Source organism: Myotis lucifugus, unplaced genomic scaffold (genome assembly GCF_000147115.1).
Source record: "Myotis lucifugus unplaced genomic scaffold, Myoluc2.0 scaffold_5, whole genome shotgun sequence".
Taxonomy (NCBI): Eukaryota; Metazoa; Chordata; class Mammalia; order Chiroptera; family Vespertilionidae; genus Myotis; species Myotis lucifugus.
The window spans coordinates 19,157,061-19,183,276 of NW_005871053.1; the positions used below are offsets into that span (position 1 = coordinate 19,157,061).

The 26,216-nt window shown below is 37.9% G+C and overlaps 1 protein-coding gene across 2 annotated transcripts in view; it reads left to right on the forward strand.

Annotated features, from left to right (window-relative positions):
• The first annotated feature begins 278 nt into the window (after positions 1-278).
• ITGB6 (integrin subunit beta 6) overlaps positions 279-26,216 on the forward strand; it is a 73,035-nt gene continuing 47,097 nt past the window's right edge. Inside the window, exons 1-8 of one of the 2 annotated variants that reach the window (XM_006083221.3) lie at positions 279-395; positions 504-579; positions 1,302-1,381; positions 4,161-4,365; positions 4,969-5,215; positions 15,114-15,279; positions 16,797-16,958; positions 20,073-20,168. In XM_006083221.3, coding sequence (XP_006083283.1) covers positions 351-395; positions 504-579; positions 1,302-1,381; positions 4,161-4,365; positions 4,969-5,215; positions 15,114-15,279; positions 16,797-16,958; positions 20,073-20,168 — 1,077 coding nt within the window. In that variant the 5' untranslated portion in view covers positions 279-350. The other variant, XM_023745623.1, reaches the window with a different exon arrangement.

Consider the following 26,216-nt stretch of genomic DNA (forward strand, 5'->3'; position numbering starts at 1 on the left):
CTCAATTTTTTAAACCCTCCTTACCTATAACTTACAGATTTGTGTTTTATTTATCATCTTTACTGTTTTTCTTTAATATTATTTTAGAAACAACTTTAAAACATTTCAGTTGCTCTTTTGACATTTCACTGATCAATATTTCTCTGAAGGTATTGACTTTCTCTAGGATGCAGAGAGACTAGTAGAAATTACACAAAAATTTCTACTGAATGAATTTCTCCACCTTCTTGGTGATTGTACACCTGCTTTCCTTATAAGGAGAACAAGGAAGTAAAATCATGTTGAAGTTGCTCTTAAGCACAGCTTTTCTTCTTTACCTGTCCAGGTAGCCTCTGTTTTCATTTGTCTTAATGAAAACTTTTTTATTTACATCTCAAGTTTCTTTTCAAAGCAGTGTAAGTAGTATTCAACATTTTACACTTCGAGGAAAAAAAGACTTTAACGATGTTCAGCTTTGGTCTTGTAACGCTGAAGGTAATTCATTTTTTAATCTGTTTGCACAGCGAGAACTGAAACGAATGGGGATTGAACTGCTTTGCCTGTTCTTTCTATTTCTAGGAAGGCACGATCACGTACAAGGTAAGACCTGAGCTCTCCGATATATTGCTTTCATGGTATGCTTGACAAACCTGTCATTTGGTTCAGAAACGCGATCTGAAGTCATTTTTTATTTAACCGGTTTGATTGCTTTCTTGCCATTGAGCGAACACTTTAACAAATTACAGGACTGTTCCACAGCATATGCTCTAGGCGTAAAGTAAATAAATACAAAGGTTGCATGGGCACTTTAATGAGGAGAATTAAACAGCATTACTACACAATAGGACTTCTTAATACATTTGTGACAACTATTTTGTTAACTGTACTAGCTGGTTGTTTTTTTTTTTTAATACAACAAGAGTAATGACCTTGAGAGAGAACAGGGATTTATTTAAAAACTAAAACTATAGTACATTTAAGAGAGGAGTATTTTAAATAGGTGCAAATATTTTTTTTAAAATTAAAGTGGATAATAATGAATGAGGACAGTAAATGATGATTTTATATTTGTGAACATTAGAATATTTCCTATTTTAAGAATAAAGAGAATGATCATTTTGGGATAATAAGACATACATATTTTCAATGTGGTTGATGTCAAATATAAACTTTATCAATTGGTAACATTTTGAGGACTGATCTTTGAAGACAAAAATAAACTTGGCTATTGCTTCGTTCAAGTACTTTAAGAGCCATAAGTCTGGAAAGTGAAGTGACTGAGAGAGTGCTGAATCCCTGTGTTTTGCTGGGTTTAAACACAGGTGGCTGTGCCATGGGAGGTGCAGAGACCTGCGGAGACTGTTTGCTCATTGGACCTCAGTGTGCCTGGTGCTCTCAGGAGGTAAAACAAATGACCTCAACGTGATTGTAAAAGCCTCAGTTACACTTACATTAATGCCATCAATGATGTTCTGACTGTGTCCTGCTCTCTGTGGGGTTAGAGGAATGACAGAAACCTAGGAGGGAAAATGTGAGCATTAGTAGATGGATCAAAGTAGTCATTGCTGTGATTACTTTCCAAAGCAATTTGCAGAGGGAATGAATGTCAAATTCTTCAGAAAAATATTTAACTCGGGGTCCGTTATTTCACCTGATTCCTCCCCTTATATTAAAGCCAATTCTAACTGTTCACCGGTCAAATGCCATCAGAGGTCATGGAGATGGTATTTTCTAATGTTAAAAATATATTTGACTTCAGTACCATAATTGTTGTCCACCTGTGAACCGGGATCCATTCTGAAACATTGCGAGATTCTAAGAGAAGTGTTCTAGGTTTGGGTTAAACTTTACTATTCAGACATTACCCAGTTCTTTTAAACATTACATTTCCATGAGCTTGGTGACTGTACCACAATGACCAAGCCCCAAATAGCATTCCTTATCTGTTCAAATGGAAAAGTATGTGGAGGTAGTACAAGGACTAGGGAATGTATTATAAGCCAGCCTGAGTCACTGCCTCCTGTGACACTAGAGAGCAACCTATAAATGATTCTTGATAAAAACAAAAAAAAAATCTGCTTAGCTTTTTCTGGATTTAACACACTGCGCTATTGAATCTCATAAAGAGAATCTAAACACAAATCAAAACATACTAACACCAAGTTCAGCAAGGACTGGTAGCATGCTCAAGGGGAACCAACCTGGACCCCTCACTCAGACCAGGCTAGAACTGTTCAACACGCCTCCCAGGCTGAATGTAAACCTGTGGAGGAGGGCTTCAGGGGCCCCAGAGTGAAAACCAAGCTCACGCCCCCTCTTGACTGATGAGGCACAAACAAAAGTGCAGTGCGAGAGAATTATGCTTTTTCTTTTCTTCTTTGTATTAAGTTTATTGGGGTGATATTTGTTAGTAGAATTATAAAGGTTTCAGGGGTACAATTCTATAATACATCATGTGTCTATTGTATTGTGAATCAAGTTTTCTTCCATCACCATAACCCCTTTTGACCCTCTCCTACTTTCTCCCATTCCCCTTGCCCTCTGGTTATCACCATACTGTTGTCTGTGTCTATGAGATGTGTGTGCATGTGTGTGTGTGTGTGTGTGTGTGTGTGTGTGTGTGTGTGTTTTGCTTAATCCCTTTACCTTTTACACCCAGCCCCCGGAATTATGCCTTTTTGAGCTTGTGTATGAAGCGTAGGTTTGAGAATATACAAAGAAGGGAAAACCCACATTTTTTTTACATTGACTCCCTGAAAAAGACAATATTAGTTTCCTACCAGAGACGTAAAACAACAAATCAGTCTAACAAACCGTTCACTCTGGAATTTTTATTTCAATGCATCTTTTAGCACTCACTTAAGAGAGCTTCTTAAGTTACTACTGATAGCTTTACCTGGGGATGATCCTTGGTAGTCAGTTATTGTCAAATTTTAAGGCCAGGTTATTCTAAAAGATTACTCTAATGGTAGCAGTTATATCAGCTGAGGCAGTTGGAACAAAAAGTAAATTAGGCTTCTTCTTAGAACATATAGAAGAATGGCTTCTATGATTAATACCAGCTCTAGTCTTTTGGCAAAGATAGTAATTATAGGTGGTAGCAGTGACATGTTGAGAAGGGTTGCGAGGCCTTGTCCAGCCACTGTTTACCTTGGATACATCACAGAAAGTTAGTTTGCTACCCGTAGCCTGGTGCCTCAAATATGCACAGGCTTGACTGATATAGAACGAATTACAGTCTCAAACATCAATTTCAGAAGGAAAGTTTCCTAGCTGGTGAAACAGCAAGAGTGGCTTAGAATTCTAAGGAATGAGAACAACACTATGAGCATTGGTTTGCCTCTTTCCAAGCATAAGAGTCAATGGGCCTCAAGTGTGACTGCTTAGAGCCTCACAAGCTCTTTCCAGGTAAGACAAGTATTTATCCTTCCACTCCTTCCGCCTTTTTGCTGGGAATCCCTGGCCACATGTCTTCCTGGAAACACTCATCTCACTTCCTCCTGCTACTCGGCTGAATCAGAGCTACTGGGAAATTCCCGAGTCTTAGACACAAAAGCACTCTATTCTCTCTCATTTCATTTCCCCACTTCCAAATCTTGGGAAAAGTTCTAAAAGATCTTAAATTGAATACTTTAAGACACTGAGTTTAAAGTCCCCAAGAGGTTAACTTTAATGAAGTACTACTGTAACGTAAGGGTGATGCATCCATGTATTAAACCAGGACAGAGATCTAGGTAAAGCAATGTAGGAATCCACAGAAAAAGGTCGCTGGATTTGGCATTAGACACACTGAGAACTTGGACAATCCTGGGATTCCACAAACCTCCAGGTCATCTGTGAATTTATCGCAAATGATATCTACTGCATTATCTGACTCATCTATCTCACGATTCTGGACATAGCAAAGGAAATTTGAAAAACAAGCATTTTATACAACCAAAACAAATTGTTAGGTAAATTCACTTGAATATAATAAAAAGAAGAATGCAATTTTACTCTGAATTTTAGTGGCAAAATTCTCTGGTTATTCTGCTATAACTTAATTTTAGACATACAATCAATAGCAGGGATATGACATTCTGAGTATGGCAAGATGCCTAACTAGTAAAGAAAGCAAAATAAAATTGTATCTTACAAAAATACAGATTTGTCTTTTTCTTTTTACTGTTTTTCTTTTTTAGAATTTTACCCAGCTACCTGGAGTTGGTGAAAGGTGTGATACTCAAGCAAATCTTCTAGCTAAAGGATGTCAAGTAAACTTCATCGAAAACCCTGTCTCCCAAGTAGAAATACTTACAAATAAGCCTCTCAGTGTAGGCAGACAGAAAAATAGTTCTGACATTGTTCAGATTGCACCTCAAAGCTTGATTCTTAAATTGAGACCAGGTATGTTATGATTGACATGAGCATTAGATCATGTAAAAATATCTAAGATCACATGGTAATATCACTGTTCTGCTCAGATACCTTGTACCACATATTACAATACCATTGTTTATTATTTCCTTTTCCCATTCTTAAGGAAATAGAGAACTGCTTTTCTTTATTCATATTGGTCACTTGTACTCCAAATGTGTCACTAAAAAAAGCCTTATCTAATAGGAGCCATTTGAATTGCTCAAATGTTGTTAAGGTTTCCCTCACATTTCTTCAAGAGTTGTAACGTAGCTTTAAACTCCTTTTCATTTTGCTCTCCTTTTCTAAAAATACAAAAAAAATCAGCTTATCTCCCATCTAAATGGATGCTAGTCCTCCCAAGGAGATATAAGATATCCTAACTCTCACCTCCTTCAGTAGCTCTAAACACACTGCTGAAAGATTAGCATGGGCTCATTCATTTATAAACTTTGCCACTTCGTTTATGAAATCTTTAGTATCTTCAGTAACTTCTTATTGAAATGAAATAGGCAGCTAGCCTAGTGATTGGCTAGTCACAAACATGTCTCAATGCATATTTATGGGCTCACTTTTCTTGCTTGGTATTTGCAGGTGGTGAACAGACTGTGCAAGTGCAAGTCCGCCAGACGGAGGATTACCCAGTGGACTTGTATTACCTCATGGACCTCTCGGCCTCCATGGATGATGACCTCAACACAATCAAAGAGCTGGGTTCCCTGCTTTCCAAGGAGATGTCTAAATTAACTAGCAACTTTAGACTGGGCTTTGGCTCCTTTGTGGAAAAACCCGTCTCCCCTTTTGTGAAAACAACGCCAGAAGAAATCGCCAACCCTTGCAGGTAAGTAAATGATTCTCTGGAATCTTTGAACACTGATTTACTGTAGAGATAGCCCCGCTCTGAGCTGCACTTGGCAGGAGCTTGCTAACTCCCTGGCATTTCCCTCCTGTCTGGTTAGATCTCAGCAGCTCTCTCAGTTGCCTGGGTTGTTCAGAACCAAGGGAAAGTCATCTTAATACATGGTTCTAGCCTTGGGTCCTTGCAGCATCTGTCTCTCTGTGTAGGTCAAAATATGGCAAATTTGGCTCTGTGTTCTGCAGACAAGGGGACTAAGTCTTTCACTATGGGTTCCACTCACCTATGCCCATCCCCAGCCCATTTGAGACCATCTATTCTAAATGATCACCACTTTCTGTGGCCATTTGACAGTAACCCACATGTTCTCAGAGTCTCCACTATAATGACTTCTGCCAAAATAGCATGTTTTGCAGCTTCCTCTGACATGCTTCGGGAAATGTGGATTTCTCTTTCTGCTTGGAGAAGGCCTTTGTAGCCTTCACTGCTACCTAATTCAGTACAAAATTGGGTGGTGACTCCATTATAATATGCTGTAACCAGCAATTAAAATAATGTATTATGCAGGTGGTGATGGTTGAAGGTGAACTGCTTTGTGATGGTTTACCTATAGGGTCAATGACATGTTCCAAATAAAATTATTTCATACCCTTCTAATGAAAAAGAACTATCATTTGGTTAGTGCCAGGCCATATGCTGAAGGTTTTACATAAATGACACCCTTCAGTCTTCATAATAACAGCAAGTCAAAGCAGATTCTCTTATCCCTATTCGGAGGAAGTAACAGAGGCTCTGAGAGTTTAGGAATTTCCCCAAGGCAACATGACTAATCAGGGATTTGTATTAAGATCTGGGTTGCTCCAAAACCAAGCCTTTTACTGCCATAAATATGGCATATATGAAATAATTTTCCAAGCCTCCATTGACTTTTAATAGTTGTATGCACCCAGGCATCCATCTCTGTAAAAGACAAACAAGATTAATAATATCACTTTAAGACATCTAGTGTGATTTCCAACTAGAATCTGACATAACCCAAAATAATTTGACCATGAAAGGAATTCATTACTGATTGTAACTCTTGGGAGTTGTGTTTGCATTCAAGTATCAGAGATGGTGTTTGTCCCCACTTCCTTTTTTGACATATAATTAACATATACTACAATGCATACATCAAAAATGTTCAGTTTGATGAGGTTTGACAATTGAATATAGCAATATAATCATTACCTAAAACATGATATAGAACATTTTCATCAACTCAGAAACTTCCCTTAGGCCTCATTACAATCAGTTCTAGTTCACCAGAGGCAACCACTTTTTGGCTCCTGTAATTTAGATAGGTTTTTCCTATTTGGGGATTTTTTTTATAAATAAAGTAATGAAGTATAGCCTTCTGTGTTTGCCTTCTTTTGCTCAAAATATTGTTTTTGAGATTCATCCATGATTTTGTGTTTCTCAGTAGTTTGATCCTTTTTGTTTTAAGTGGTAGTCCATTATATGGATTTATTATACTTTGCTTATTCATTCTTCCATTAATGGACATTATTTTGGATTGTTACCTATTATTTTGGCTATCATGAAAGATGCTGTTATGATCACTTGCATATAATTCTTTGTGTGGATAGATGGAATTTTTTTTTCTTAGGTAGATAACCAGAATTGGAATTGCTAAATGGTATAAGTATAGTTTTAATTTTTTAAGAAACTATCAAATTATTTTCCAAAGTGGATGTGCATTTCCATCAGCAATGTTATTCAAAAATCCTTGCTAATACTTGGTGTAGTCAGTCTCCTTAATTTTAGCCATTCAAATAAGTGTGTACCTCATTGTAGCTTAAATTGCATTTCCTTAATGACAAATAATGTTGAGCATCTTTTCATGTCTTTATTTGCCAATCTTATATCTTATTTTGTGAGGTATTATTTCAAATATCTTGCCCACTTTAAAAAATTAGATTGTCTTCTTAACGTTCTACTGTATATGTTCTTTATACATTCTGGATAAAAGTTCTTTATCAAAGTTCTTTATCTGTTTTGAAAATATTTTCACTCAGTCTATGGATTGTATTTTTATTTTTCTAGCAATGCCTGTGGTCACGCAAAAGTTTTTAGTTTGGATAAAGTACAATTTATCAATCTTTTATGTAATGGTTAGTTCTTTGTATTCATACAATAAATACCTTTATTTTTAAATCATCACTGAAGTTCAAAAGATCATGAAAGCATGAAAATCATGAAGTTTGTGCAAAGAGAGCTGGTTTTACTTTAACTTCCTTGGATGCTTAAGTTAATCCTCTCAGGAATGATATAAGAGAATCTAATGACACCAGTTATTTTCTTGAGATGTACAACTAGTTACCAGCCTGCTTAGTTCCTTTTTTGTCCTAAGAAATTTTTGTGAACCCCAATGTCACAAAGATGCTTGCTATGTTTTCTTTTAGAAGCTTTTCCATTGAAGCTCTTGCAGTTATGACTATGACCTCAAAATATGTGCTTTTATTTGAATGAGGAAAAAGGCCTATGTTTCCATGCAAATATCTAGAACTATTTGTTACGCAAGATTTTCCTTTCCCCATTGAATGATCTTGATGCCTTTGAAAAAGGGCAATAGACTGAGTATGTGTGAGTCTAATTCTGGGAACTCTATTCTGTTCCATTGATCCTTTGAATACAGTCATGTAACCCTAATGCTTTATAAATCTTTATTACTGTAGCTTTATAAAAAGTCTGGAAATCTGGAGTGCAAGTCCAACATTGTTGTTCTTTTGTTTTGGCTATTCTACATCTTTTGCATTTCCATAGTAACTTTAGAATCAACTTGCCAATTCCTTAAAAAAATATAAGTTGAGATTTTGATTAGAATTGCATTGAAACCACAGGCCAATTTGGGCAGAATGTACATCTTAAAAATATTGAATATTCCAATCATTGCACATGACATATATTTCCATTCATTTAGATCTTGTCTCATTTCTCTCAGCAATGTTTTGTCATTTTCAGGATAAAATCCTATGCATCCTTTGTCTGATTTATTGCTATGGGCTTTTGAATGCTGTTGTTAAAGTTAATTTTTAAATTTTATTTTCTAATTGTTTGTTGATAACATATAAAAATGCAATTGATTTTGCATATTCACTTTGTATCCTGCAACCTTAATATATTTTCTTATTAGTTCTAGTCTGATTTTTTGTAGATTCCTTAGGATTTTCTATGTACATAATCAGATCATCTGTGAATAACAACTTCTTTCTCTCCAATATTTGTTCCTCTTCTTTCTTTTGCTTGCCTTTCATGCTGGCTAGGATCTCTTGTACAATTTTAAGTAGAAATGGATAGAAGCTGCCCTTCATCTTGCTTGTGATCTTAAGAGGAAAGTTTCAACATTTCACCTTTAAGTATGTTGTTACCTAGTGGTTGTTTTTGTTGTTGTTGTTGTTATTGTTTTTGATTCCCTTTATCAGATCAGGGAAGTTTCCTTCTATTTCTTGTTTGGTAATATTTTTTAAAGTTACAAGTGAATATTGATTTATTTCCTCAATTTAAAGAGTTTTGCCAGAAAATTTAAGAACTCCTTACACTTGTGTATCCTTGGCCAGGACTTAGTTACATAGCCACAGCTAGCTGCAAAGGAAGCACATTGCTACCCCAAATAGAATCAGAATTTTGTTAGTAGACAAGAAAAAAAGAATGAATATTGAATGACATCTATCAATTCCTGCAACACTGAACAGATTTCTATAGAGATATAATGATTTGTATCCTCAAAAATGCTGTATAATAAATAAGTTATGATTATCATTATCAATTGTTTGATTTACTTGTAAAGGGAAATAAGCTTGGTGCTATGAGCCTCCTAACTCTTTAATATAAAGGTATTTCTAATGCTGTTGGCCTTTTTAGAAAAAAAAATCAGAATATTGCACCAGTCTAAAATTTCTATATATTATGTCTTTCTCCTTCAACAAGCTTCAGTAGAAAGTCTAGTAGAACAATTCTATCTAGCATTACAAAGTGCTCCCTCTGCCCCAGGGTTTGTTTAAAATCATTTTTTCTGTCACAGGTCAGATCAGATGTGGTAACATAAAGTACAAAAATGACCATAGGGCCCCAACCGGTGTGGCCACTGGTTGAGCGTTGACCCATGAACCAGGAGGTCACAGTTCAATTTCCAGTCAGGGCACATGCCCAGGTTGCTGACTCGATCCCCAGAAGGGGATGTGGAGGAGGCAACCAATCAATTATTCTCTTTCATCATTAATGTTTCTATCTCTCTCTCTCCCTCTCCCTTTCTCTCCCTGAAATTAATTTTAAAAAAATTTAATAACAATAGGGAACAGTAGGCATGGAATGTTATCAGGAAAAAATTAAAATTAACAAACTTGAATGGCTCAGCTAAGCTGACAGCCCAGCATCTTGAATTAACAAGATCCTGTTCTTAATCAGGCTTCTAGAGAAGGAAAGCAGTATGGCATTTTATAGCTTTGATTGCATTTCATTCATGCATTCATTTATTCATTCATCCATCCAACAAAAACTTACTGAGCTCCAACTATGTGCCAAGTATTGTGCTAGGCATGGGATCCCTGGGAAAAAAGATCTGGGCCCCGTCCTCCAGGAGCTGAAACCCTTCGGGGAGCAGGCACATGGTATAGTATGGTTAAGAGCATGGGCTTTGGAGTCAGCCTGGAATAAGTCCAGATTCGTCTACTCACTCCCAATGTCCCCGTGAGTGAATCATTTCACCTCTCAAAGCTTTAGTTTGGAATAACAGCTGATCACACAGAGTGGTTTTAAGGATTGGTGGAGGTAATGAAGGGAAGCATTTAGTACTGGGCTTGGGCTTGAAGCTCTAAATAAATGGCAGCTACTATCAATAATAGAGTATTATATATTAGATCTCATGAAAGGTCAATATTTTTCTATTTTCCAAACTGTTTATTTTATTCTTGTTGGCAAAATTACCATTAGTTAAACTTATATATAAAGTTATTTTTTTTGCTGCAACATTATATATTTTTTCCTTTTCCATTACATCCTTAATGCTCCCAATTTCCTCGCCCAGATACCTCCCCCCATACATATACACACCAAGAACTCAAACACTAAACACAAAAGTCAATCCTTTGATCAAGCCAAACCTTGTAATTATGGAATAAAAATGTTATTTAGTAGAAAGGCAATAAGACGTAAGAGGAAAGAGCATGGAGTTTTTCAGACCTGGGTTTAAATTATAACCTTGGACAAAATCTTACTCTCTTTGAACTCGCTCTCTTCACCTTTAAATGGAAATAATAATATTCACCTTTTCGGGCAATCGTGAGAATTGAATGAGCTCAGAACATGACAAACATTCAAAAGTGCTAATTTTCTTCCTCTCAACAACACTTAGTATCTTTAATAATTTTAATCTAATGGTTCTCAAACTTAGATCTCAGGACTCTCTTACACTCTTAAAAATTAAGACCTCCCCGGAGAGCTTTAGACTGTGTAGGTTATATCTATCAGTATCCAGCACGTTAGAAAACAAATATTAAAAAATCATTAGTTATTAATTTATTTGATAATTACAATAAGAAATGCACTGTATATTACTATAACACATCTTTTTAAAAAAACTTTTTTCTAAGACAAAAAGATTAGCCTTGTTTTTACATTTTTAAAAATCTCTTAACATCTGGTTTAATAAAAGACAATTGGATTCTTATACCTGCTTCTGCATTTGCTCTGTTGAGATACTTTGTTTTGCTTGAATTCCATGAGGAAAGTCAAACATCACATATATAGTTAGAAAAGGGAGACACATTTAACAGCTTTTTCTCATGACTGTGGGTATTCCTCTTTGATACTACATTCAAACTAAACAAGAGATAAAAGTTAGTTTCAATATGGAATCTGAAACAATGTCAATGAACTTTTCATATTCTGTCATGTTAAAAGCCATTGGTCTGTCTTGCACTTTGAATGGCTTTTACTAATGTGTGTGATTTTGTAATAAAATGCTTTGATCCTTTGAAAACCATTGCTTCACTGAGTTAGGCAGATCTTCCAAATTTCATGATACAGTGTCAAAAGTATCCCATTTGTTAATGACATCATCAAGATGATCAGATATTTCTTAATACATTGGGTAGCTATTAATCTCATAGGTGGCAGATGAAAGTTTTCCAAAATTCTAATTTTCAAACTACCTCAAATTTTACCTGTGGCAACAAATACCAATGGTTGTTTTCCTTGAAGTAACACCTCACTTTTCTCATTTTTAAGAACATGTCTGCCAAATATCTAAGTTGGATTAATAGTGTGTCAAGCATCTTTCAGGTGAAGATAGTATTCCATATCTATAAAAAAAGGGGGCCAGTTTAGCTCAAACAATCACAAAAGTGCTTTTCTACTATCAACATTTACTTTGGTGAGCAGCAGAAATGCTGTATGCGTATTTCTGTCTTGGTCATACAGAAAAAGAAATGTTTAAACATGTTTTCAAGGGTGTAGACTAATAAAATTAGTAACTTTTACTGCCCCATCAAGGACAATCAAGTAAAAACTTGCATTTTAAAAGTTATTCTAGTAAATGCTTGCTGGTGGAAATGTAAGAACAACTACACAGCTGGGTGCCTTTATCTGTGCTGAGGCACCAGTGGTTCTGCTCACTGTTGCTTTTGCATCATCACTGCGAATGTCAACACAATGAATGAAAAAGGCACATAACATTTTTTGTTATTGTGAAAGAGTTTGACCTTACACTCTGAAAGATCTTAGGGATGTCGGAGGGTCTGTGCACCACACTTGTAAAACTTGTTTTAATCTAATCTGTAATGCTTTTTGGAGTGTCCAAAGGATCACACATTATTTAATTACTGAAAAGTTTCTGAAATAAATTATCAGTAATAAAGATGGTCAAATAAACTATGATACATCTCATAACCATTGAAATTTATGTTTTCATTTTCTTGTTTACACTTTTACATAAAACCCAAATTTTCTTCAATGAACATACATTATTATTTTAATCAGGAGAAAATATATGATTCTAGAGATATCATTAGCCAAATGTAGACTCTGTGTGAAGTGATTTATGTAAGAAATGACACTAATGTTTAGGAAGCACTTATTCGGAAAAGCTCATTGTGCTGTGTATTTCACGCATTTTATTTCATTCAAGCCTCACCATTATTCTATTAGGACCATAGATGCTATCTGTGGTCAACTCTTCAGAATTTCAATGACAGCTCATGCAAAATATTAAAAATAAGAGTTTAAGATTGCCTCTGAGAGCTAAAGTTAATATAATGAATCAGAAAGAAAATATGAAAAGTTCCCTGGAAGTGACAGACTGGCATCTGGGCCCACCAGGCCAGGTATCCTGTCATAGCTGAAAGAATGAACAGAATTGGTAGGTTAGGGGAGGGCGAAGAAACAGGGATCACAGATGTAAGTATGGGCCACATTCAATCCAAGGGCCTTAGCCAAGGCACTTACAATTTCTAGTGTCATTGGCTTTCCTAGGTTCCCAAACTTTTATTAGCCGACCACAGATGGGGTGACCAGGAGCATCCATTCTGGAGATGGTTGCATTGGGACGTCTCAAACTGGGGTCCTCCAATTCCCCTTGTTCTGAATCCTGAGGACGCATCAGATTATGACCTGCTTTCTGTGAAAGTCTACTGATAGTAAGAAAATGACTACCCTTGCAGACAGCAGCATTCTGGTCCCAGTAGAACTCCATTACTCTGTATGAATGAATCCATAGTCATTCTGATTTGTACATACAATTGATTCTCATTATTCACAAGAGTCTTGTTGTGTAGTCTCCTGGAACACTGAATTAGCAAATGTTAAACCATTGGTCCTAGAAGAGACACAAGGTTAGGTTCCTGTGAGCCTCTGGTCATGTTTTCAGCAACTGATCAATATATAATTTTGTTTACTGTGTATAACACCCTATCTATACTAATAAAAGGGTAATATGCTAATTAGAGCAGATGTCTTCCAGACATCCTTCCAGACAAAGCCAAAGTGGCTGCCTGAGGCTCAGGCAGCTGCAGTGACCAGCATTGGCAGCAGCAGATTTGTGATGGGGGCATCGCCTTCCCCTGATCAGCCTGGTCACTTCCCGCAGAGGGAGGCCAGAGGTAGCAGCAGCAAGGGGGTGATGGGTGTGGTGCCTTCCCCTAATTTGCCGTCTGGTTGCCTCCCGCAGAGGGAGGCCAGACTGTGGCTTAGGACATCCCCTGAGGGCTCCCGGACTGTGAGAGGGGGCAGGCCAGGCTGAGGGACCCCCTCCTTCAGTGCACAAATTTTCATGCACCAGGCCTCTAGTTTAATATATATTACTGATTCATTAACATTGAATTCACAGCCAACAACTGCTATAACTCATGCTAGAGCAAAGCATATCTAATACACTTACGTTCTCCATAAGGCACGTCATACCCTGTGCACTTAGGAACACTAGATAGCCCTTCAGCACCACATTTGAGGGCCCTTCTAAACAGCAAAATCACCAATGAAAAGCACAAGAATGCAAAAGACATGGCACCAAATAGACCATGGAAATGACACCTGTTTATGGCATGAAAGCTAAAGCAAGAAGACAAAGCCTTGTTTGACCTCAGTTGGGAACATGTGTACCAGGTGATTCAATTATTTGGCCACTCTGTGCATTCACATGAATGACCGAGAAAGTACTGAGAGTATTGATTTGGGAGTTACAAAGAAATTTTAGCAAGTAGGTGAGTTTGCAGATATGGAATTATGAATGATGAGGATTGGCTGTATACCTTAGACAGATGAACTTGGTGAACAGGAGCCTGACCCTACAAGATGTACTGGCTCTATCTGTGTTGACAAGATAGGCTTCTGAACCTGCAAAGCTGCTCTTATAATAGTCAACCAGCTCTCCCCAGACAGCACACCACAACCTCACTGGGAGCTATACCTTTTGTCTCTACTACACCAGTGTTTCTCAAGCTTTAGAATAACACAGATTTCTGAGCCCACCCCTAACATATCTAACTCAGTAGGTCAGGAGTAGTACTACAGATTTTACACTTATGACAGGTGATAATCATGCTACTGGTCCAGGGGTCTCACTTTAAGAATGTTTGCTCTGTACTATTATCTCCATTCTATAAATGAAAACCTACAACTCAGATTGCTGAGTAACTTGCCCCAGGTCTTATGCACAGTTACTAACTGGCTTTCTGAATAAGATGTGGCTGAATTTATGATTAGCTTTTCCTGTTCTACTGTAATATTTTGGGGCAGATATCCTAACATGACATTTTCCCATATGTAAACTGTATTAAGTGGAGGTTTTATTTCTAGGTTGGTCCAGAACAGTCTGTTCAGTCATAGTAGAGTTGGGATCTAGAACCAAGAGCCCTGCTCTGGTTTTTGGGACATTGGCAGCAGGGCTGGGAGTGCAGGAGGGAGTAGAGGAGGAAGAAGAAAGGTTTAACTCTCAGCCCTGCTACAGGGTGATTCATACCTGTCATTGAGTATGAGTCACCCTGTAGTAAGGCTGAGAATTGAGAGGCAATAGGAGATAATGATTACACACACACACACACACACACACACACACACACACACACACACACAGGAGTGGAGAGTTTAATCACCTGATTACCTGTTATCTGAGCTTGAGCCAGTGTAAGATACAGTGATCTCTAAGTGTTAGCTAATATGGTTAATTTGGAAGGGGTGGGTGGGAAATGATAACAACAACCTTAGCAGAGAGACTCATAGCCAAGTTATAGAGTCAGGCTCTTCAGAAAAATTCATTATCATGTAAGAAAATGTTGCCAGACTATTAGGTCTATAAATTGTGTGTTATCTCATATTTCATCAAGAATCTTTTCACATTTTGCTTTTGTAGTAGTATTCCATACTTCTGCTTACCTACTTTTGGATTCAAGCACATTTTGCCATTGACAAATGATGCTGAAAAATTCAATGAAATTGTGAAGAATCAGAAAATTTCTGCTAATATTGACACACCTGAGGGTGGATTTGATGCAATTATGCAAGCTGCTGTGTGTAAGGTATGAGGGAAAGTGTGTTTTACTCTGATAATACAAATTTCATCTCTTATTAACACATCTGCTTTGAAACGCTTGGCTAACTTAATCTTTACTTTAATTGCCATATTTCTACATTTGATATTTTTATTAAAACAGAATCTCTGTAAAATCTTTAATTCAATCATGTTACAATGGGACAGTTTTATGCCTAATATTTTGGTATCCTAATAAAATTATAGATGTCTTGGGGAAATTTTACTACAAGTCATGTGTGATTAATTTTCAAAAATTTAAATCAGATTAATTAGTTTTTTAGTTAATCATGGTAAAAAATCAAAGGTAGAAGTCATTTAAAAAGTAAAGATGACCTGAATCAGTATAAATCTCTACATATGAATAGGTATCTATTGTTTTGAAGTAACAAAATAAGCATTCAAAGCCACACAGTCTCTACAACAGTGCAGGAACATCACTTGTCCTTGACAGTCAGCAACGTATCCATAGGAATCATTCCCCTGTCTTCAGGTGACAGCTCTTTTGTGGAAAATATCAGGAAATGGACAGGCTGAAGCTCCTAGAAGGTGGAGAATTAGGGAATTAGGGAAGAAAGGAGAAGGGGAAGGAGGAGGAGGAGGAGGAGGAGGAGGAAGAGGAGGGGGAGGGGGAGGGGGAGGGGGAGGGGGACGGGGAGGGGGAGGGGGAGGGGGAGGAGGAGGAGGAGGAGGAGGAGGAGGAGGAGGAGGAGGAGAAGGAGAAGGAGGAGGAGAAGGAGAAGAAGGAGAAGGAGAAGGAGAAGGAGAAGGAGAAGGAGAAGGAGAAGGAGAAGGAGAAGGAGAAAGAAGGAGAAAGGAGAAGGAGAAGGAGAAGGAGAAGGAGAAGGAGAAGGAGAAGGAGAAGGAGAAGGAGAAGGAAGGAGGGATGGTGCAGCCAGGATGAGCTTTTGCCCAATTAGTTCCAGGACTACTGTTAACTGAAGGGGAGAGCTCTGCTAAGAAACAGCCAATAGACCATTTTAACTGACAGTACCTTGAGGCAATACTTTGATAAGCAATTCTTATCCTTCTATTATGTTTATAATTTTTGGACAATACAGTAGAAAGAGAAATATGTGCTTAAATGTTGGGTGACAGTTGAATAAAACAGGCTTACTCAGGTTCCATTTTGTGCTGCATTCCGCCTAGTTTGGCTTCATCTTGGATTTGGGATAATCTGTGACCTTCCTCCCCTTATTTTGCTGGTAAATTGAAAATGGACAGTAAAAATAACCATGTAAAAGTTGGGATCAACTGAATATTGATTGTAGTGGAATTATTTTTTTCTGAAGCATAGATCATCTGAAAATGCTAGAAAGAAACAAACATCACAAAAATTTTGTGTTTTTAATACATTAATATTATCAACTCATAATAGATGAAAACAGCTAAAATAGACCAGCAATACAATTTTTATATTCTGAATGTGTCCAATCATAATTGATTCACTCTCGATAAATGCTTGCCTCTATCCAATGCAATCCAAATGTTTCTCTCTCACTGCAGGAAAAAATCGGCTGGCGGAATGACTCCCTCCATCTTCTGGTCTTTGTGAGCGACGCCGATTCTCATTTTGGAATGGACAGCAAATTGGCAGGCATCGTCATTCCTAACGATGGGCTCTGTCACCTGGACAGCAAGAATGAATACTCCATGTCAACTGTCTTGGTGTGTAATCTGCACTCTACACTGTTTTCAGGGCTATTAGAAAGCAAATGAAGCAACAATGGCTGTAGGACATAGGATAACCCACACTTGGTGCACACAGTACATTTCCTGATTTGAGATGAATAGATTTCCCTGTCTCAATCCTCACCACCCTCAGGGGTTCCCACAGGAGTACAGGTGGGTGGTGGGGTTATGTGAGAAGTTTGGATCTGCTATATCCCAGATGACTCCAGAACCTCCCAATTTTTCAAAGAGCCAGAGGCCAGCAACACAGTCAGTTCATTCTGTTCCCAACCACAGCCCCAGAAAGGGGGGCTCAGATCAAAACAGTCGTCCCCTAGGAGTTACTGTGAATGATGGGCCCAGTGCATGCTCCCTAAATAAGGCCATGGTTTCCCAGACCAGGGCTCTATGGGAACACTTAGTCAAGTACTGCTTGCTCGGTGCGTATTCACATTTGGCGTATTTTTTGCCATTTAAAAAAATGCTGGTGACATGCAAGGAAAAAAAATACTTGACTTTTGTAAAACAAAGTAAAATTTTCAGAGTTCCTTTGATGTACATTATCTCATTCAATTCTCACCAGAATCCTATGTATGTAACTACTTTCCTTGAACAGACCATAAGGCTGCCATGTGTGCGCGTATGCTATTCCCTCTGTCTGGAATGCTCTTCCATCCTATGCTGCTGAGAAACTTAATTATTCTTAAAACCCAGATTGATCATGGCTGCTCCAGGGGGCCCTTTTTGACCTCTGCTGGGCCAGGTAGTGATCGCCTCTCCCTCGCTCCCATACCTAGATGTCTTCTTGCCCATCACTATGTGAAAATGTGTTTGCTCATGTCTGTCTCTGTTTATTTAATGTGTGCTCCTCAGGGCCAGGAGTGCCTGGAATGCAGTGGGTGCTGACTAAGAAATAGAATTGAATTATGAAGCAACAACCTGAGAAAGTTATATTATCCCCACTTACTAGTAATATCTGGAAAAATATGCTACAGAGAATTTAAGTGACTTCTTAAAATGACAATGCTGTAGAACTATATGGAGTAGAGAGAAAGAGAAAGAGAAAAAAGTTAAAGATAAAGATGAAGATGAAGAGAAAGAGAAAGAGAAAGAATGAGAAAGTCTAAAGAATGAGAAAGAGAATGAGAAAGAGAAAGGGAAAGAAAAAGAGAATAAGAGAGAGAAAGAGAATGACAAAGAGAAAGAGAAAGAGACAGAGAGAGAGAAAGAGAAAGAATGACAAAGAGAAAGAGAAAGAGAAAGAATGAGAAAGAGAAAGAAAAAGAGGAAGAATTCTAATTTCAGATTGAAAAACACTATTCTCCAAAAAAAGAATTCAGTGAGATAATGCATATAAATGCTTAATACGGTGCTGCCAATTAATTTTTAAAAATCTAATGGTTCACAAATATCTGCTACCATTTCTTGCCTAAATTTCTAAACTTCAACATGAATATTTTCTCCTAATTTTTGATCAATAGTATTCCCCACACTTATATGTTCTTTAATCATATAAACTGCCTTTCCATATTACAAGGTCAATGAGGGTAGCCACATTTTGTCTTTTAGCCAACAAGGAGCAAGAACTTGTGAGAAGTGAGTCCGCTCCTCCCCACACGCCATTTTTGCAATTATTGAAATCTCCCTAATAGAATTTTGGAAAAAGTAGGACCATAGAAGCAAACATTACCTGTTGCTTAATATGACCTTCTCATCTAATAAATATTCAATTAATTCTTGCTGAGTTTCTACAAATGCACAGAAGCCATGAACTATTTCTGTGTCTGCCTGTAACATAGCTCCCTGCGCCCTTTGAGCACTTCCTATGCACACAACACTGGGCCAGGCTCCAGGAGCCATAAAGTAATAAGACATGGTCCCTGGCTTTGAGGAACTTACAAGATAATTGTGTGGGAACTAAGCCAATTGAGGTGGATCAAATAGAAAATCATGTTTGCCCACCCAGGAAGGGCTACATGGTATGATTCTGACTACACATGCACAGAATTTGAAAGGTTTGAGAACACGTGGAGATAAGGAGGGGTCATCACTGAAGAAATTCATGCTCCAGGGTTTGGGCAGTTGAACAGCCAAGGAGACTGAAAATGTCAGACCCAGGAAGATTTATATTATCTGGATTTTATCAATATCTACTAATAAAAATCCAAATGGTGTGGAAAGCATGTATTACACAGCCAGATTTGCCGTGGGGTCATTTACCTAAAGTGCTGAGAACATGTGAACACACCACACCAGTATACAGTGTCTCTCCCCTTTGGCTGACTTCAGAACCATCGACAAATTCTTAATTTAATTGTTTGCAGACTACTCTTTCACGTGCATTTCCTCTTTCTCCGTGATCCACATTTGGATTCATATACTGTAAGAGGCAACTGTGCTGTGTGTTCTTCAGCCTTGGAAAATAGTGGCCATCTTCAGATCTGATAATAAACAGCTTCTTTACTTTTTAAAGTATCCTATCACTTGGGAATGATGTGCAATGTGTTTTCAACTGTCCTGTAAAAATATCGCAGGGTCCCCTAAAACTAATTAGTGGCATCAAAAGGCAATAAGACCAAACCCAGGAACTGGTATAGGAATGTCTCAAATCTGACAGACGTGGAAGTTGTTGTGTGCCATTCCTCAGCCTCAGCCCACTTCATGCAATTACAGGACCAGTTTCAGAGCTATAAGAGCCACCTAGTCCCGTCCTTCATAGACTAACTACCTCTCTCCCCTCTAACATTCCCTCTAACTGGAGACTGCTGGCAAGTGGCTCTTAGAAGAGGAAATGTGAAAATAGGGCCCACTCCTCATTGTTAAATACATTTCAAATGATCTCCCTTAGAAGTAACAGACCATAAATACACCATACGTCACTGACAGGCACTGATTTAGGAATTCACTGGATTTACAAGATTTAGGAAATGATTATTAAACAAATTAACTAAATAATGCTAATTGTGTATTTGTTTACTTAGAGTGACAGATACAATAATGCCTACGAGCATTGAAATGTCAAACTCATTAAGATACCTGAAAGAAACGGTCTTTTCTTTATTTTGCATGTTTTTCTTAAGATGATTCTTAAAATCTATATATTAATTTTAGGAATATCCAACAATTGGACAACTCATTGACAAACTGGTGCAAAATAACGTGTTACTGATCTTTGCCGTAACCCAAGAACAAGTACATTTATATGAGGTAAGCAAACAACGCAGGAGATTCTTTCAGAGGCACTATTCAACATGAAACTTTAACATTAACCCTGTGAATTGAACACAGGGGATGCCATTAGAAAATCATTAACATATGCCAACTAAACTGGACACTTTGCAAAGTGGACTCAGTTACTGTTTGCAATTTAAATTATAAATAGAACAGTGCAGAGAGGAGTGGGGGACAGAGCTATGGTGAAACAAGGAAGAAAGAGTTGTGGAAATGAAAAAGCTAAGTGAAAGAGAGGACCAATAAGCATGGGACCACCTACCTAATGAAAAATTAGTCTGTCTTTCTTTGAACTACTTCACCTGATAAGGAAGGAATCAACAGAAAGCAGAGAAAATTATGAGAATGGAAGGAGAATTTACTTTAAATTCTCTGAGATTTGCAAATTAGACACATAAAAATATATGTAAGTAGAGACACAATTCAAGCTTTTGAGGAGTGAAAGTTGAAAGAAAAAGCTGTTAAATTGGGCCAAAACGTTATTTCCCCCTTAAAGCAGCTGGTCGGCAGTTCAAGTTTTGGGATGGAAGCACCACCCACATACAGGCAGAGAATGGTTTCATTAGATGAAATAATGTTTGGAAACCAATGCATAAAATATAAAATGCTTGTGCAAAATCAAAAGATTTCTGTGGTGTCTTTTCAGCCTAAGGAAAACAATGTGCCAACATTTTATGAAATGGGAGACTAGCAAATGATCTATTCCTAATGAGCAATGCCACAGGGAATTAGTGAGTCTGCAGCCTGGGCCCTGCAAAATGCAGAGGAAATAGGTGTACATTAAATTGTTTCTGACTTCTATGCGGAAGCTTCAAACACGCCTAAATTCAGAGTCTGATCTCCCATTCTGTTTGAAAGGGCCTCTTAACAAGCTTGGTGACTTAACAGGGCTCAGGAAACTCTGAGATTATTTCACAGAGGCTTTGATTAAATGCCACTCACTGCTAAGGACCGCGCAGCCCATGAACTTGCATCAGGTTCTGTAGAAAGGGTTCAGGAGGAGATTCTATCTTGCATTTTTAATGAGAGGAGGGTATTGTACTCCAGGTGAGATTGCCTTCTGCTGAAAACCAAGGAAGTCCCCTGCAATCAAGCTGCATACCCAATGCCTTTGTTCTCAGAGACCACGTGGGTTCACCTGATCTGGGCATTTTCTTAGGGCTCTTCAGTATGTGATACTTGTTGCCAATGGTTTTAAGTAGTAGAGCTGCAATACACAAATACAATAGTGAGTCTATTCTGCCTTTGATCCTTAAGGCTAGCATGAGAGGACCCTGGGGGTCTCCACACCTCCTCCACACCAGTGCTCCTGTTTAGAAGTGAGAGGAGGGGTTGCAAAAAAAAAAAAAGAACTTTTCTTAAAAGGAGAATCGGGGAAACATGACTGATGATCATGAACATAAACACCCATAACTCATGTTGGTAATAGTCTTTAAAACTCAAAATTCATTTATACAGCTCCTCAAAACTGCTATTAAAAAGACAGAGGAAGGTGGAAAATAATTATATGGGAAAACAGAACCTGTCGGGTTTAAGCTAGTTGCATCCTCCATCCTCCCGTTGCAAAGAAAATGATCATTTCCATGGAAAACACCAGATTAGAGCCTGCCTCTAATGTAACAGCAGGACATTTATTTTGACTGCCTGCTAATGTCATTATGGGACGAATTTATGTTCTGTCAGGATCTGTGGTCTTTACCACCCAGGTTCCGCTAAATTCAAAGGGACATTTTCAGGGAGCCGTGCAGGGGACCAGGTCAGCAGCCCACTCTGTGACTCCAGTCCTTTCGTGATTTTATTTTAATTTTATTGGACTCGCCATTCCATTTGCATCAGTGGGGCAGGCGGCAGCCTGGTCTGAAGATAATGACAGCATCATTGCACTTCCCTGAAGGCTTCACACAGCATGAAAATGCTGATGTCTTGTTTTATTGATAATGAAAACTGAAAATAGACCAGTAATGGCCTGTGTTGCTTTTCTATTTAAATCTCTTAGATTTGAATGTGTACAGGAAACCCTGTGCAACCTTGATGTTTGGATAGCTGTAATAGAAGGAACATAACTACCAAAGAATAACTGAAAAATAAAACCAGCGCTAGGATTAATAAAGCCACTAAGTGGTTGAATCTAATGGAAATTCCAGAGGACAGATTGCTTGCCCCAGTGCTGTGTTAAGCATAATTATGTGATACACCCCTGGCAGGGGAAGGGCCAGGTTCAATGACATCCTGTCTTGCAGCAAATAAGACTTATGTTGCCCATTCATAGGATGCAGGGAAAAACGAGTATTTTTTCAGTAATTTTGGTAAGATGCTTTGGACTGCCCAGGTGTGTAGTGTTGCTGCACTTTGTGGTAACAGCGATGAACAAACAATGGAAAGGAGGGAGTAAGCAGTTTCACCTCAGTTCAATATGACTGCAATGTGCACCCCCAGACTCCAGCAAACAGATGATTTTGAACAAACTGATTATTATGAATAGTTTCCTCTTTGTCCAATTACAGGGTTCAAAAGATAATGATAGATAATAGACTAAGCAGTAGGTAGTATATTATATTCTAGTGCTAAATACCATTTTGATGCAGGGTTTAATTATCCAAGCTTAAAAAAAATGTCTTAACCTCCTCTGTTGTTTTCAAATGTTTACTATTAATTTGCATTAGGATAGTATCAGGCTACTAAACCCCAACTATCTAATTTTATCAGTCTTTCCTTTCTAGTGAGATACTGAGTTAAAAAGCAATTAAATCGGTGTTCTGTACTACATTGTAAAATCATATTATTAATCACCTGGCATTATTTGCAAGGTTTTAAAATAGCCTATATCTTTCAAAATGTCTACATCTGCCTGGAAAGTGTGAGTGTTGTGAAGTTAATAACAATAATTATTATATGACCTGGTATTTATGATGCAATGTTGAAACAAAGCACCTGGGAAGTAAACAAGATATATTGGCAATAGACACATCCAGTTTACTCAGTAACACCTATGATCACTAATTGACGTCCCCATGGTTATCAGGACAGAGTGATGTGTCTAAAGCATGGGGACAGGGGACCCAAGCAGGTTTTTATACCACCGCAGGACCCTTCTCTCTGGAGGAAAAAAGCCCTCGATCATTAGCACTTTAAGGAGAAAGCTGAGTCTTGCTCAACTCTCTGTTTAGGCCAATTCTCCGTATACAGTAGATTCTCAGTATTTGTTGAGTGAATTCTTTAAAAATTGCAATGCAAGCACCTTATCTTTTCTCAAATGGAGTGAAAGTTTCTAAATAAGGACTTGGAGTGTTGGGTGACAAATACCTGTCACGGTTGAGGGAGCCCACGTACAGGAGCAGCGGGGGTGCCTGACCCTTGCTACTGCCATCCCTGCAGCCTGGGTTACCCCATCGCCCTCCCCTTCCACTTTGACCCAGAGGCACCAGAGAGGAAAGAAGTACTTTGCCATCAGTCTTAGTACCAAACTGTTGGAAAAGCTCCAGAGCCTCCTTACGAGGCCATGAAAGGAAACCCCTGAGCAATTGCCCTCTTGACGGTCATCATATAAAAAAAAAAGCATGAAGAGTAGCCACAATATGCTCTGAGCCTGATGTTCTCTCGACCATATATGAGTCTCAATTTTTCAGGAATCAATAACCCAGTTTTTATATCACCCCTTCTTTCTTCTTTTTGTTTATCTTTTGAGCTTTTCACGGTAGCAAGAGAGTTAAAAAGTGAAAGAGAAATTAGGAAGGAAGATAAAACAAAAATTGGATCCCTTTGCTATTTGTTAGCTGTTTTGTTATTGTTTTGTTTTAGAATATTCACTGTTGGGAAAGATCAAAACAATTTTGATGGGATGAAAATCCCTTTATTTCTGGCCTCGGTTTTTACAAAACACACACACACACACACACACACACACAAACAACCTCCAGCTTTAATAGTCAGTGACTCAGCCTGGAGGGTGGGAATCATGAAAGATTCCAATGATCTTTGCTCAGATAAAATATATTTAGCTGTGAGATAGCTAATTTTCGAACATGATCTAGAAAGTTGTTCTTTATCCTATCAATCCCATCCTATAATTGGGGATTCCAAATTTATAGGCTTTTAGAAAAAATAAAATCATCTAAGAATATAGAGAAAATGTGTGGATTATGAGAAATATCCATGGAGTTAATATTTTTTTAATTCAGGTGTAATGAAAAGGATTCTGATTTCTCTCTCTAATTGAGGTTCTGGGAACAAAGGCTGAGGAGAGCCAGCTGCCTACACTTTCATCATTAATAAAACCTCTCTTGGAGAGGGAGGATTCAGAAATAAAACTCATCCTCAGATTATCAAGGCAAAGTTGTTAGAAATATTTTCTAGTCTGATTAATACATCGCAATCATGAAAGTCATCAGTTGCTATCTCATAGAGTCCATATAGTACTTTTCTTCTAAAGAACTCAAAGGCTTGTAATCCAGACGATAAACAAAACAAAAAAGATACAGATTTAAAGTAGGGTCTTCATGAGATGCCTATTAAGCTAACCCATGTAGAACTATTACATGGGATTGCATCAATACAAGCCCTAACATATTTCAAGATTTACACAACACCCAGGATGTCTAGCATATGATTGAAACCAAGACATTATTGATTGCATTCATTCATTTATTCATCCATTCATCAAACATTTCATGAGCTCCTCCAAAGAACCAGGGTGTCTGACTATAAAGGAGAATGAGACACAGTGCCTGCCTCAATAAGTCTCATAGAGCATGAGCAGACTTGTAGATCAATCATTTGTCTAAAGAATAAGATAAGGGCATTTCAGAAGTTGCGTTCTGGAAAGAGACCCCAAGGCAGAGCGTTTGCTGAGGAGCCAGAGCTTTCATATCTGTCAATATTTTTACTCTTTTCTATTTGTTAGAAGGGGTTGCAAATTAATTGGCAATCATAAGCTACCTTTGATGCTATCAGTAGCAAAGTGTTGGATTAAGCCCTTCACTCTATAGCGCCGGAGATAAAATGCAACTATGATTATGAGAATAATGGGGAAGGTCTGCTGAGGGCTCATTAGGTAGCAGCCTGGGGTTAAGTATTTCAACTCATTTTATCATCTAATCTCCATTTTATGACAAAAGAACTCAAAATAACAAAGCAGGTTGCATAGGAGAACCAGGATTTGAACCTAGGCAGTTGGAGGCCACAGCTTCAACCACTGAGATAAAGGGCAATTGAACATGGATTGATGTTGTGAAAGAACTTGCTAATTTATAGCCACTAGACTACCAGCCTTTTATAGTAACTGACTTCGAAAGTCACTGAGCAGTGAAAGCCCAGAGCCTAAGGGTAGAGCAGAGCTGCCTGACAGATGAACTGATAGGTGAGATTCTTATAAATGGCAGAATCCTTCAAGGCCAGTAAACACTAGGGTCCTTTGATGTTGCTGCTAATTTAGCCAGTTTTAAATGTGTGGATTTGAAAAAAGAGAGACATTTGGATTCCGCCTTATGGGTTCTTTAAGTTCTGAGTGGTATGAGCAGGCTAGGAAACATGATTTCATTGGTCAACCATCTACAACAGCTATTATCTATGGTAATCACTATCTATTGTTTCAACCTAAGGGGGTTTGGAGGGAGGGAAGGCCTGACAAAGGATATAGGTTTATTATGATACAGTTTAAGCACACAGAATAATAGAGTAATGTAATGAACATCCATATGCCTACTATGCAGATTTCTTAAATCTCAACATTTTGCCTCCATATTTGCTTCAGATTTTTTTAAATAAAACATTTCAGATGCAGTTGCCTGCTGTATAACTGCCCAGTTCTGTCCAACCCCACCCCCTCTTTCCTCCCATAGAAATAAGTTCAGTATCCTGAACTCAAGTGTTTAGAATTTTGTACTATTAAAACTATATGTACATCCATAAATAATTGCATAGTTTTGGCTTATGAGTTTAATTTCATATTATTTCTACAATTTGTTTTTTGACTCAATGCTATATTTCAGGGTTTTCTTTAATTATGGTAAAACTAGAGGCCCAGTG